We start from the raw sequence: 13334 nt of genomic DNA, 5'->3' as shown, positions 1-13334 counted from the left end.
TCATAACATCGGAATTCGCAATATCTTATGTAAACTTATTTAAGGATTAGAAATTTTTTTGTTATAACGAGATTGTCGCTTACGGTATTCGACTGTATCTAATAGAATTTTATTTCACTTTGTCATGAGTTCTATGGGAATATTGTCTATAAACTTCTGTAAATAAATATTTACAGATAGCTTACGGTATTCATCTACATATTGTATAAGCACAGTATTGTTAACTCGCGTTCTGTATCGTATAATTGTTTCCAGGGTTTTGTTTGACAGAATGTTTAGCGCTGCGGGCATGACCTAACTTGTTTGGGTGGTGGTTATGTTTTCACGCTTTTTCGGCTTCAAGTAGTCTGTTACGGCAGCGGTTCTCTTCGTGTGCCGGAGCGTCTTTTTTTTCTCCTGGACGTCGAGTTGAGTCGAAGATATTTGCATGTCTATGTAGCGGTTAGAATTAACTAGAGTTTGTGTGTGGCCCGATTTTTATTTAATCATTATCAGGTCACCGCAGGTATATAGTCATAGGGCACTGGAGTCAAAACTTGGAAAAACATTGTCACGAGTCGAGTAGTGATTTGACTGGACTGAGGGTATCCTGGTGCTGCGGTATAGACAGCGCCCGTACGGTACATTGCTGGATGTTGTGGGCTGAACTTTCCGACGCATCTGTTGTCGTTCGAGGCCGGATTCGAAATTTTCCATTTAAATAGAAACCTCCGAAGCAGAATGTTTTACGTTGTTCTGCTACAGGGGCTTAGCTGATGGAAATGTTCTGCGGCAAAAATGTCCATAATGGTGTTTTTCTATGCTTTTCTTAAATTTCTTCCAGATTGTTCTGCAGCAGCAGCAGCACTGATTGTTTTGCGACGTACGTCGCAGATTTCTGCATAGTCTGCTTTGGGGATAGGAACCCTCAAAATGAGTGGTTTAAGGAAAAAATATGAAATCTAGTGAAAGTTCTGGCTTTCGTGATTTAATTTCAGGATTATTATTTTTTTTTGCTGGTATTATTTCAATGGCAATTTTGAATTTGTGATTTTTTTTGGGATAAATAAATTCAGCGTGTGGCATTTAAAAAAAGATGATATTTAGGTGTGTTCAGTATCTGTACGGACGTTATTCATTTATTCTGGTAAAACAGCTATATAACTCATTCCCCCTCCCTCCCTCTTTACGATGCTGGATTCCTCGTAATTTATCCATAACTGTAATTTACGAGTTATTTCCTATTGTGGAAGCGTTAAGTCGACCGCATCTTCGGGATTTTTTTTTAGCGTGACACTATGGTTTTAGAAGATCTTGGAATGGATTTTTTTTATACATACTCCGGGTAAAGATATCGTCGTTCTGCGCGGTCATGTGAAACGAAGTGTATACACACACACACACACACACACACACACACACAGAATACTTGGATAAAATACGGGAGCCTGTTGCGCGATGGGTGGAGCTCACGCGAAGGATAGGCTATACGCTACGACCGGTAACGCAACCGATCTTTCCATTGCAATAAATAGCCAAAGATTTTCTGTTCATCTTTTTTTATTTCTAAAAACTGAGTTAAAAAAAAGCTACTCAGGTCAACCGTTGAAGAGAAAGAAATGCTGGAAGCAATGTCTTTTGTCTGGACCGAATCTTATGATCGTTGCTGCAATAACTGGAGCATGTTCTTTTGCTGGGAAGTTTCATTATTCTAACAACTTGGTATATCACCTCTCATTACTTCGCTAATGAATCTTTTCTGTCATTAGATTCGTCCGACTATTTCCTCGTCATTACTTTGCCATCTACTCTTTTTTCCCCCATCTCTATTTATTCATTCCCTGAGGGGGAGGGGGGTTTACCCTTCACCATTAGCTTTAAAATTCAGTGATGACGTGGGAGAACACTTTTCTGATGTTACTTCCTTTTTTTTTCTATCTCGATGATCGACTGTCACATAACAGAATAATGTCAGTCAACAGTCAATTACTTTTTGAGTTTAATGGAAACATTCTGCTCTCATAAATACGTCATTATGAAAGTGTTCCGACGTTGTGTTGATTTATCTCCATTACTTTGATTATTTGTAAAATTTATTTTTCGATATCACGTTTATTGTATTCCGTCATTTTGACGCGAAACTTTCGATTAATGGAAAGTAAAAAACTGGTGGGGGGGGGGCTGACTTGTTTTAGAGGATAAGAAATGAAATTCCTATTGTCATCTGTGAAATCTGATATCATCGATTTTTTTTTTTTCCGATGTGTCAACAATTCCGAAAAGCTGTGGAAGTTGAAAGGATATGGGAAAATTATGTTTTATGTTTGAAATCTTTTGTTTTACTGCATCCACTATTATCGATTCTGCAAATGAAACCACTTTGAACAGTTTTTCATACAATGAATCAAAATATCACTTGTAATGGTCTTTGCAACTGCTCATGTTCTTATAGAGGGTCGGAAATTTTCTTTCGACTTGAAAAATTGGTTGGAATTATATCTTTTGGCAACACAACCAGTGATATCTCGTATTTGGGATCAAATTTTCATTGATGAGGTATGGTGAACTTTAGCGTAAAAGTATAATTTTTATTTGAACCCATATGGATATTAGTAGTATACGTTAATTGGCGTACGCACGGGGGGGGGACCTCTAACCCCCCCTTGAGCCAAGATTATAGTGTTATTTTGCAGAAAAAAACGTAACCCCCCCCCCCGAGAAAATTCTGCCTACGCCTATGTATACGTTACAACAATTTAATAATTTTTCATGCAAATGGAATCGAATTTTCAAGTCTGCCTGCTGACCATAGGTTGAGAAACGCTGTTTTAGACCAAAATGATTTTTATTGAAATGAATGCAGACCTGCACCCGTGAGCATGCGGAACTTGAAAAGTTCACCTTTGATAAGAAATATGAGAATTATGAACCCCTTCCCCCTCCTCTCTCTCCAGCTTATATACCATCAGTAAAAGTGAAATACGATGCGGGAAAAGTATAGAAATGTATAAAATCTAAAATCTTGCTTAAATTTATACTAACCCATTTGAAGTTGCAGGACAACTTAGAAACATGTCAGATAGTTGGTTACTTCTTTTCGCTACCATAGAATCAGATTTAATTTTGTTTCGAACAACATCAATTATGATGTAGATACACACGTATACCATATATACAAAATAATAATGTATTCCATATGCAGATTAACATTATATACGATAATCATGAAAAAGCCCCCTCCATTTTTTTTGGGCTTTCGCGGACTTTTTTTGCATGGTAAGGAAATACAGTATAGTATAGTGAGATACCACTGCATACATCAAGGGTGCTCGCTCAACTTTTAGGAGAGCGTGGGCCCCCTCATTGGTTTGAAAACGTCTCACGCACCACTTAAGTGATCTGGAACAGCACCGCAGGTCTCTTATATAAGAGGCTTACAACGGTATAATTATTCATTCATTACACTTAACTCACTACGAGTTGAGAAAAAACTCTAGTTTAAAAAATTGATTGCAGATGGCAGCACTACACATAACAAGCATTACACAGAAAAAAACTTCACGGAAGGTTCACTATACGTACACACACATTCCAACATGTACCAATTCGTTCGAAATTCCGCAGAGGAACATGGACGAGGTGCATGTCTGGTTTAGCAGTAGGTCTCTTACATGATCTGTAAATGTGCAGCGAGTTGCTTAAGTGATCTGAAACTGTGCTGGTAACATAATAAGTGATAACGTATAAGTGTTGTCGAAATGCATCGAGGACAGCTTAAAGTCCCTAAAACTCTGCCGCTGGTCACTTGAGTGTGTGTGCGGGGAATGTTCCACGGGCACTGAAGTGATCTGGGAATGTGCCTCGAGTTACTTAAGTGATATGTAAATGCATCGGCAGTTGCTTTAGTGATCTGGAACTGTGCTGCGGGTAACTTGGGTGAAGTGGAATAGCACCGCAGGCCGCTTAAGTGCTCTGTAACTTTGTCGTGGGTTACTCAATTGATCTGTAAATATGCCGCAGGTCACTGAAGTGATCTGGGAAAGTGCCGTGGGCCACTTAAGTGATGTGAATTTGCAGCGAGAGACACGGCAATGATCTATAAATATGTCGTAGGATGCTTAAGTACTCTGGAATTATGTCGCGTGTCACTCAAGTGATCACTCTGTTAATGTGCGTGTACTATGTGTATACATTAGTGAGAACATTTTTCATAGGTATAACATTAATGCATGAGACATATCAAAAGATTAAATATTCAACATCTGCAAAGGATTTAGTGAGCATCAATTTGTAAACTATTTTAAGCTCATTTGATTTTATTATTTTGAAACTAATAAAATATTATATAATTGAGGTTTGATATTTTTTATTTAATCAAGTCATGTTATTTTTTTTTATAAATAAACTTTTACGCTTTACTTAAAATTGGAATCACTAGCCGTGATGAAGATCGAAAAGATGAAAAATTTAATATGAATTATTGACGAAGCAATTTTTTAGTCTCGATTTACGTGAAGTCGTATGTATGTTACGAAACAATAGTAATCTTCGAAAATTTCTGCCCGACCTCAATGAATATGATAAGAAATACGATGATACATAAAAAAAAAAAAACTGTGCGAAAGATTTTCACTCGTTTTAATGCATACTGAATGTAATAATTTGAAAAGTGGGTGTGTGGGTAATATATATACAAAGGCAGTAATAGTTCATTAAAAAAAAGCCATAAAATACTTACTCTGTTCTACAGAGATCAATTACTAATGTTCTACCTCTGAAGATCACGCCAATAGTGATCCTCAAGATGAAGATGTATACTCCGTAGGTTTTTGGCGCTGTACCGATTCACATAGTCAAAGGCAGCGAGTTCATGCAATAATTGTCGAATGTTTCATGTGTAATCGATTGTCGAAAATTAATTGGAACTTCGACTATTGAAATTATATACGAGCGAATATTATTCTGATGAAGAATTCGCATGATTCAGAAATATGGTAAATTTTGACGGTTTTAGTGGACGAAAAAACTTCCAAGATTTCGGAAACAATTTATTCTTACTATTGATCTCTGAAACTGAAACACGAATAGCGATTTTCTTTTCTCTTTTCAGTTCGATGACGGCTCGAACATAACTCCGCTCGAAGAAAATACGGGTTGAATGAGAAACGTCTTAAAAAACCTCTGTTCGCTTCAGTTTCTCTCTTGTAAAAACACTGATGAAAAATATTGTAGTCTTTCGAGAATAAAAATTTCAATCGTGTGAAGGCAAAAACATTTAACAATCGATGTTTCAGTTCGTTGTTTGCGCTCTGATGAAGGGTAAAAATCAGAAATAAATTGGATAGCTTTTATTCTCCTAATTAAAAAAATAAAATCAAGGACAAATGCATATTGGAATGAAGGTTATCGGATACCCTCCAGTCAGTCATGCCTCATTGAGTCATTGACCTGTTGCGGGGGTTCGTTTTATCTTGTAAAATCAACAATCGGATCTGGAATTTTCGTACCGGCAGGATACCAAACTAGGAAATGTGTTTTCCAATCTGATGACCAGCCGTCAGTAATAATTTCGTTGAATGGCCGCAGCGGGATTTTCTTCCAGCCAACAATCTTCGAGTCTCACTTCGTTTGTTTCGCTATTAATCTCCTTCTGCACCACCGGTTTGGCGTTTACATTCATTTCAGCTCGTTTACAGCAGCCATTGTTAAGATAACATTAACAAAAAGATGTCTGTTTGTCAAAGTTTATTGGATGTGGGGAGGGGGTAATAACGCGGGGAAATGAATATCTAATTGGAAACTTGTTTTTCTCCTGTGGTTCTCTTATGATGCTTCTTTTTTTTTTTTCCTCACATGGGTCACTTGTCTTGAATGTGAAGTCATGTTGCTTTTTTTCCCCGTAAGCGGTCGAAATGTTTAATTTACGAATCTTAGTTATACGCTTCATGAACAAACTGGAAAAACACACAAAATGGTATTTGGCGAGAAATTAATGTATTGTCAATCATCGTATTTGAGATAACTAGAAGATAGAGAGCAACACCCTCTTTCTGCAATTAAGCAACAAATAATAATAATTAGATGGGAGAAGATTTGTTCCCCGGCAAGTTTGTTTTCAGGAAGAAAAAAATTAGCGTATATACAGGGTGGGCAAAAAGTCCGTAGAAACTTTAGAAATGAATAAAAACCGGAAAAATAACCGAAATAAAAAACGGTTTGCAGGGTTAGCATCGCCAGGTCACGTTAATTTTTTAAAGACAGGAAAAAACTCAAACCAGCTGATACGAGCAACTTCGGTGGAAATATGCAAATGAGACGGTTATAAGAACTTCTGCTCCTAATCAACAATCAGTTCACCGTTGTAAACCGTGTATGTGGACCTGCTGCACTCTGCCGTTGCTGTATTTCTGACTCGCCTGCAATGTGTCATTCCCTGTGGTGGTGATCATGTGGGACACATACTGCTGTAATAAACGATTTGGAGGCGTTCTGTTTGTTATTTGCGTATATTTTCTTTGACTTGTGTACGTAGCGCCACCTATTGGCTGTTTCTATAGTTTTCCTGTCTTTAAAAAATTCCCGTGACCTAGCGATGCAAACCGTTTTCTACGGACTTTTTGCCCAACCTATACATATACAAGCCTCTAAATACTGAGGGAATCGATGTGATTGTGTACCGAGTTTGTATTTTCATAGTTGGTATCACATGGATTTTTTTTTCCCTGCTACATTTGTAAATCTTTCTTGTAGTTCAATGACGTTACCCACCACCTGCCTTTATTTCAACAATATCTATCTATTCATACGGTGATATCTTCATCTTTTACCGTTGATGTATTGGGTTCTGAGATCACGCTTGTTTAAATCTGATGTATTTGGAAGGAAATATAACCCGATTTTTTTTCCTTTTCAGAATTCAGTTTTTCCTTTTTTTTTTGTGATTGTGAATGGTTGCTCTTTCTGTTATTCCGCATAATTTGACGATAGTGAAATGGAGGGAGGGGAGGATATAGTATAAATTAAAAGAAAAAAAATCGCTTGATGTATGAGAACAGAACGATCTGAGCGGGAGAAGAAATTAATGTCTAACAAATTTGAAAAAAAAACAAGCCAAAAACGAGTAGTAGTTAGATCGATGAGTAACGCATTTGTCGAAAACAGCTTGAATGGCTTTCCGATCTATCTACTACCGAATGAAGCTTTGTTCATACAGGGTGGGTAAAAAGTCCGTAGAAACTTTAAAAATGAATAAAAACCAGAAAAATAACTGAAATTAAATACGGTTTGCAGCGTTAGCATCGCTAGGTCACGTTAATTTTTTTAAGACAGGAAAAAACTCAAACCAGCTGATAGGTGGCGCTGGTACGAGCGACTTTGGTAGAAATATACAAATGAGACAGGTATAAGAACTTATGCTCCTAATCCACAATCAGTTCTCCGTTGTAAACCGTGTATGTGGACCTGCTACACTCTGCCATTGCTGGATTTGTAACTCGCCTGCAATGTGTTATCCCCTTGGCGGTCATGTGAAACACATACTGCTGTAATGAACGATTTGGAGCCATTCTGTTCGTTATTTGTGTATCTTTTCTTTCACTTATGTACGTCAGCACCACCTATCGGCTTTTTTAAGTTATTTACCCCCCGTCTTAAAAATTTCCCTTGATCTAGCGATACTAATCCTGCAAACCATTTTTTATTTTAGTTATTTTTCCAGTTTTTACATCTCAACATAGTTTGTATGGACTTTTTGCCCACCCTGTACTATCGACTGCCCAATAATTAAACACAATTCCCTGTGAAAAACTAATACGAAAAAGTGTTATCCTTTATAGGATTGGATAAATATTTAGGGAGTTGATAACATTTTGAATTTTTGTGACGTGTCAGTTTTTTAACAGTCAGTTACTTGCCAAACAGTAAAGTAAATACCTTTCCCAGCTGCGGGTTGCTGATTTTTGAAAATGAACTGAAATATTCAATCTTGTTACAAGCCAAATTTGATCGCCTTCTTTCACGATTGGCTTTTTCCTCTTCATGTAGAAAGATGTTGCAACCTTGCTATTACATGTTATTATCCCGCCAAATTTATCCTAGATTTGTGAAGTGTGAGCCAAAATGTAGTAATTTTCCTCTTCTTCACTATCAAGTCAAATTTTTTGAGGTTAGGTACATACAATGCATTTGTGTTTACTGCGAGATTACCCAGCCAGTCACATTTCATACTGATTTCTACATGTTGCAACGAAGATTTTAATTTTCTTTTGTGACTGCTATTGATTTTTATCATGCTGAAATTTTGTCTGTTATGAACCTGGGATGCCTTGATAAAATTATTTTCCTTTTTTACAAGAAATATTTTGACAACTTAAAAATTTATTCTAGTCTTCATGAGTTGCGTAGAACTTGGCCATTTTTTCAGATGAAGTTTCATTCAAGGGTGTATTTATATAGAGGGGGAAGCAGTTGCCCTGAGTCCTTCTTAGCAGAGATAGACTTCAGGCTCTCGCCGCCCTGGCCATTGTTAATTTTGCCCCCTCCCCTCTTTGTGGCATGCTCTTGAATTTTGTTTCTTAATTTTTTTTTCGGAGAATCATGTTCCCACCTCCCTCTCCAGCTCTCAATTTTCAAAATGAAATTTTGAAAGTCATCTTTTTATTATTTGTTCTTCTAAATATGGTTATTAATATTATTTCATGCACACTCTTGTAGCATAAATGAGATGTGGTAAAAAATTGAAACTATTTGCTAGACTTCATGACAATTTGTAACTGTGGTCGATATCCCTTGGGAATACGTGAGGATCACGCTATTATTATTATTATTATTATCATCATTCAATACGTTCATTGTGTTATGAAAATTGGAACTGGAAAAAAAATATCATCTCAAAATTGCTAGTGATACTTTATTCATTTAAACGAGATAAATCAAATGAACAACAGTTTTAAACAACTTGATCTAAGCAAAAGCATTTTTATTTTTTGGTATAACAGAGAGAGTTGCATAAAAATTTAAAAGCAAGTAAAAAAGAACTGGTTTCTACATCTTTCACGTTTTGATTTTGTTGAGGGTCATAACATTGTTATGAGCTTCAAAAATGCCAAGTTGTACATTTTATGTACTTTTAGTGAATTTGGCAGGATTTGGAAGTGGTGACATAGTAAATTTTTAAAGCGAAACTCCTTAATTGTGGGCCAAATAAAAAAAAAACTGAAAACACTTTTGCCACATTAGTTTTTCACTAGAAATCATGTGTAATTATTGGGCAATCGATAGTATCACCACCCTGTATACACCAGGGATTGACAACCAAACTACATGGCAAGCTTCTTATGGAAAGTGTTGAGTACAGGACATAGACTCTGATGTATGATGCAAGCCTTTTCTTTAGGATTTTCTTTCTTAATGTTAAGTATACCTAAAATATTTTATTAAATTTTCTGTATGTCTGTATTTTTGTTTGCTGTTGGTTTACAAGTCTTTTACTTATCTTTATATAATCTTTTACTCATCTCAATTGAATTTTATGAATAAAATGAAAAGGGGAGGGGGCAATTTTTGAATGAAAGGCTACTGCAGGGCTTTATACATACAGATTGTCGAAAAAATGTCTAAAATCATCCAAAAACTGTTTGGCATTAATGATTTCTTGGCTTCAATAATTTTGGTTTCTATGGTTCATGAACAATAAATACATTTTAAGCAATGGTTAAATAATTTAGCCAGTACAATGGTTTTGATACAATTTTTATATATACATTTTATGGGGGTCACAATAATATAAATAACCAGCGCAGTATTGGATATTTCTGCTAATTACTTATGAAAATCTCTAGTCTATTTATTGAGCGTAATTTAACCATAAATACCTTTAAAATTTTCATTTTTTTTCTTAAGGTTCTAAGCCAGCATTCAATTTTAAGTGTAAGTATGGGGACTATTTTTTATTGAATCTCTCGCATTCGACTTAATTTCTTAAAGTTTTTTTTAAAGATGGATTTCATGAATATGATAAGAATGAATAATTAACAGTTTAGTTAAACTATAAAATTAATTCAGTTCTTAAATTTTTATTGTCAGAAATTTTAAAAGGGGGAAAAATTTCCCAGAGGCTAAAGTTGAAATTGTGCTTGACACAAAAAATTCCTGCTGCTCACAATTCAGTCTTAAAAATTTTGATTAAAAAATGTAGCCTATTCAAAATTGATCGAATCATACTGAGCTGAAGTTTTCTATTTTCATTAGACTGAATTTTTTAAACCTAATTGTGCACTCTAATTTTCGAATTGAAGTGGCTTCCCATAGCAAGAAATTCAGACTTTTATATTAATTTTTGATACTTTCTCTACTTCAATTTCTCTCTTTTATAAAAAGCACACTCATATAATTATTTTTTGATGATTTTTCTAAATTGTTTCTGTCAGTCATTTTATAATTCTCTGATGAGGTCAGTGAATTAACTTATGTGTTATAGTGCATTAAATAGCCAAAATTTTTGAAGAGTATGCATAAAAAATTCATTCATTCCGCGGTACACTTTTACTCTTTAAGGACCTTGCTTTCTCAACAATGGGTTCAAGGGATCCAGCTGAGGTAAAAATTGAGTGACTTCTCTGGGGTATCTATAATCCTACTGTTCAGTGCCCATTTCCCAGCTGGGATTTAAACACAAACCCATGCAGCTAAAACTTGGCTTGGTGTGCTAACCACATGACTGCCTGGCAGCATTTTGTTTTTTGATGAATCCAATTGTTTCATGCATTGTTGAAATATACATAGAGAAAATACTGCTACTATAAGCTTAGAACATAACTGAAGGTTTGCCAATATCCAATCATTTACCAATGATAATTTAAATACTGGATGAGAAAATGAGCTGCAAATATGATGGAAGTAAATAAAATGTTTTACCTCTCAATCACAATAGCCAAACAGCCCGAAATTCCCCCATCATAGTACAAAAAATGACTGTGAAAGTCATAAGCTGCAATTTTTATGAACCCCTTCTTTCAGTTTATTAAATCTTGTAAAAAAAACAACTGTTGTGTTTGTTTAGATATTTGTTTTGTTTGATAATTTTATTTGTTGTTACTAATTTAATTATTTTTACCCTTTTAGATGTACAAACTCTTGACACAATGCAAGCGCTATGCCTTCCACTTGGGGCCTCGATATCTTTACTTGTGATGTTTTTCTTTTTCGATTCTATGCAGATGCTTTTTGCCATTTGCACTGCAAGTGAGTGAAAGGTTTATATTTTTCTTCACCTGTTTGAGTACTTCATGTAACTGCACTATTATTTTGAATAAAATAAATAAAATAGCAGCACCAAATTTATTAAACTGCTTTTTGGACCACAAGTTTCCAACTGGTGTTCCGCAGTACCAAAAGCTATAAAATTCGTCTTTTGCTGATAAAAAGGAAAGCAATCTTATTGGGAAAAAATTCATGTTTAATTGGCTCTGAGAACAGCCTGATAACCGTCAGGTGTTTCATTTGAACTAAAATGTGGAAAGTATATGCTTTAGACATGAATCCTTATCCATTAGTTCAATTCATAAATCACAGAATTTCTGATTTTTTTCGTGAAAAAAAAAATCCACCCAACGTCTTACACCAGTACTTCAAAGTTCAGCCATGTATTAACCCTTACACCAGCAATCTCGAGATATCTTGGGTTCTTAAAACTCTCAAACCACAAACCTGAGCCCACATACCACTGTAAGTTTTCTTTTCCTGATAGCATGTTTTCCTTCCTCCCCCCCCCCCCATCCTGTCAATCAACTGCCAGTGGGCGGAAGTCAGCTTTTGTTCAAAATCTGATAACAGAAGGGGAGAGAGAGAGAATAAATCAATAAATTTTCTTTTCCCTTGGAGGTAGTGTAGTATTAATGTGTACAGCATAAATAACAAAATAATAGTTTTTCCCATATTCCTTGTTTTTTTATTATTTTGATTTTGTGTTGGGGGGGAAGCAATTATCAGCTTGCAATCAGACAAAAAAAATTCTTGAAAATAGGCGGCAATTTCTAGAAGTTTTAGTGATTTCCAATGTAGCAGTTATAATGCAGATCAGGAAAATTTTAAAAACCACTTAAAGGGTTAACTAACTAACTAAGAATCGACTTAATGCTAGAGAATCGTCAACCTTTTTCTTGTGAATGCTATGCATATTATATAGATCTATGTTGCCACTTTGTATGGATATTATGGAATAAATACATAATCAATAATGGTGCAAATGTGTATATTCATGATTAAATTTTTTTTTATTCTCTTTCAGTTATTGCTACAATAGCCTTAGCATTTCTGTTACTGCCAATGTGTCAATATATCATTCGCCCATGTTCAGATGGCACAAAGTAAGTGATATCCATTGATTTCATGATTTTTATTTCATGTTTGGGAAACTAATTCTTGTTCGATTTTGCTGCCCATAATTTTTGTTTTGATACACATGGGAAAAATTATTTTCTTGTATTAGTTTGTTATAGTCATTTTTTTGCACTTTTAAAATTTTGTTCATAATTCACATATACCAGGGGTTCTCAAACTGCACACCTCCAGCCTTTGGCAGAGGTGCCGGGGAGCAGCAGCTCAACAAAGGTTTCTTGAAGAGATTCTTTATTAACCGTTTGAGTCCCAAGCAGCGCGATCGCGCTGTTGAGATTTTATGTCAATGAAACCCAGTACATTTCAAACATTGTGGACAACTGACGGTGCATTACCGATTGTTGAAGTCGCACACTCAGATTTACTGAAGCAAGTACATCACACAGCTCCTTTTAATGTAAATAGTACATTTTACAATAGGTAGGATAATACTATAATAATGCAATAATACATTACAAAATAACATTTTTTATTGCATTGTTATCTTCTCAATAATTTTTATCGAACAAAACATGAAATATTTATAAATTTACAGTACGCATATGTAATAATACAGATGTATTTTATAAAATAACGAATTACAAATTAACAATATTTTTGTGTTATGAACAAACAATTTAATAAACAAATTTACAATAAATGTGATGGAGCGATGAGAAAAAGACGAGAATCGTGTTACCTAACAAATACAAGAAGCGCTATTGCTCCAATTGGGATTCATTGATGTAAAATAAACAAAACGCTATCGCGCCGCTTGGTATTTCTCGACATAAAATAAAACAAGCGCTATCGCGCTGCTTGGGTCTTTTCGTACTTATTTAAAGAAAGCGCGGTTGCGCTGTTTGGGATTCTCCGACAGTGTTTTTTCAATACCCCCTGGGACTCAAACGGTTAAACTGCTCTGGGGAACCGTGGATAAGTGCTGATTAGGGTAAGATGTGCTGTGGGTCAAAAAAATT

The 13334-nt window shown here is 35.3% G+C and overlaps 1 protein-coding gene across 3 annotated transcripts in view; it reads left to right on the top strand.

Moving 5' to 3' along the window:
* Nucleotides 1-13334, top strand: part of SppL (signal peptide peptidase-like protein) — a 53606-nt gene that overhangs the window by 29292 nt on the left and 10980 nt on the right. For 2 of the 3 annotated variants that reach the window (XM_089231411.1, XM_089231420.1), the window contains 2 exons: nucleotides 11101-11220; nucleotides 12266-12344. In XM_089231411.1, the coding sequence (XP_089087537.1) occupies nucleotides 11101-11220; nucleotides 12266-12344 (199 nt within the window). Of the gene's footprint in view, nucleotides 1-9879; nucleotides 9907-11100; nucleotides 11221-12265; nucleotides 12345-13334 lie in introns of all 3 variants that reach the window. The other variant, XM_089231403.1, reaches the window with a different exon arrangement.

This window comes from Pholcus phalangioides, unplaced genomic scaffold (assembly GCF_987345545.1).
Source record: "Pholcus phalangioides strain wild (caught in Gottingen) unplaced genomic scaffold, Ppha-v1.0 ptg000001l_1, whole genome shotgun sequence".
NCBI classification, from domain to species: domain Eukaryota; kingdom Metazoa; phylum Arthropoda; class Arachnida; order Araneae; family Pholcidae; genus Pholcus; species Pholcus phalangioides.
Note: the sequence above shows the minus strand (reverse complement) of the source record. Positions and strands in the feature narration are given on the sequence as shown.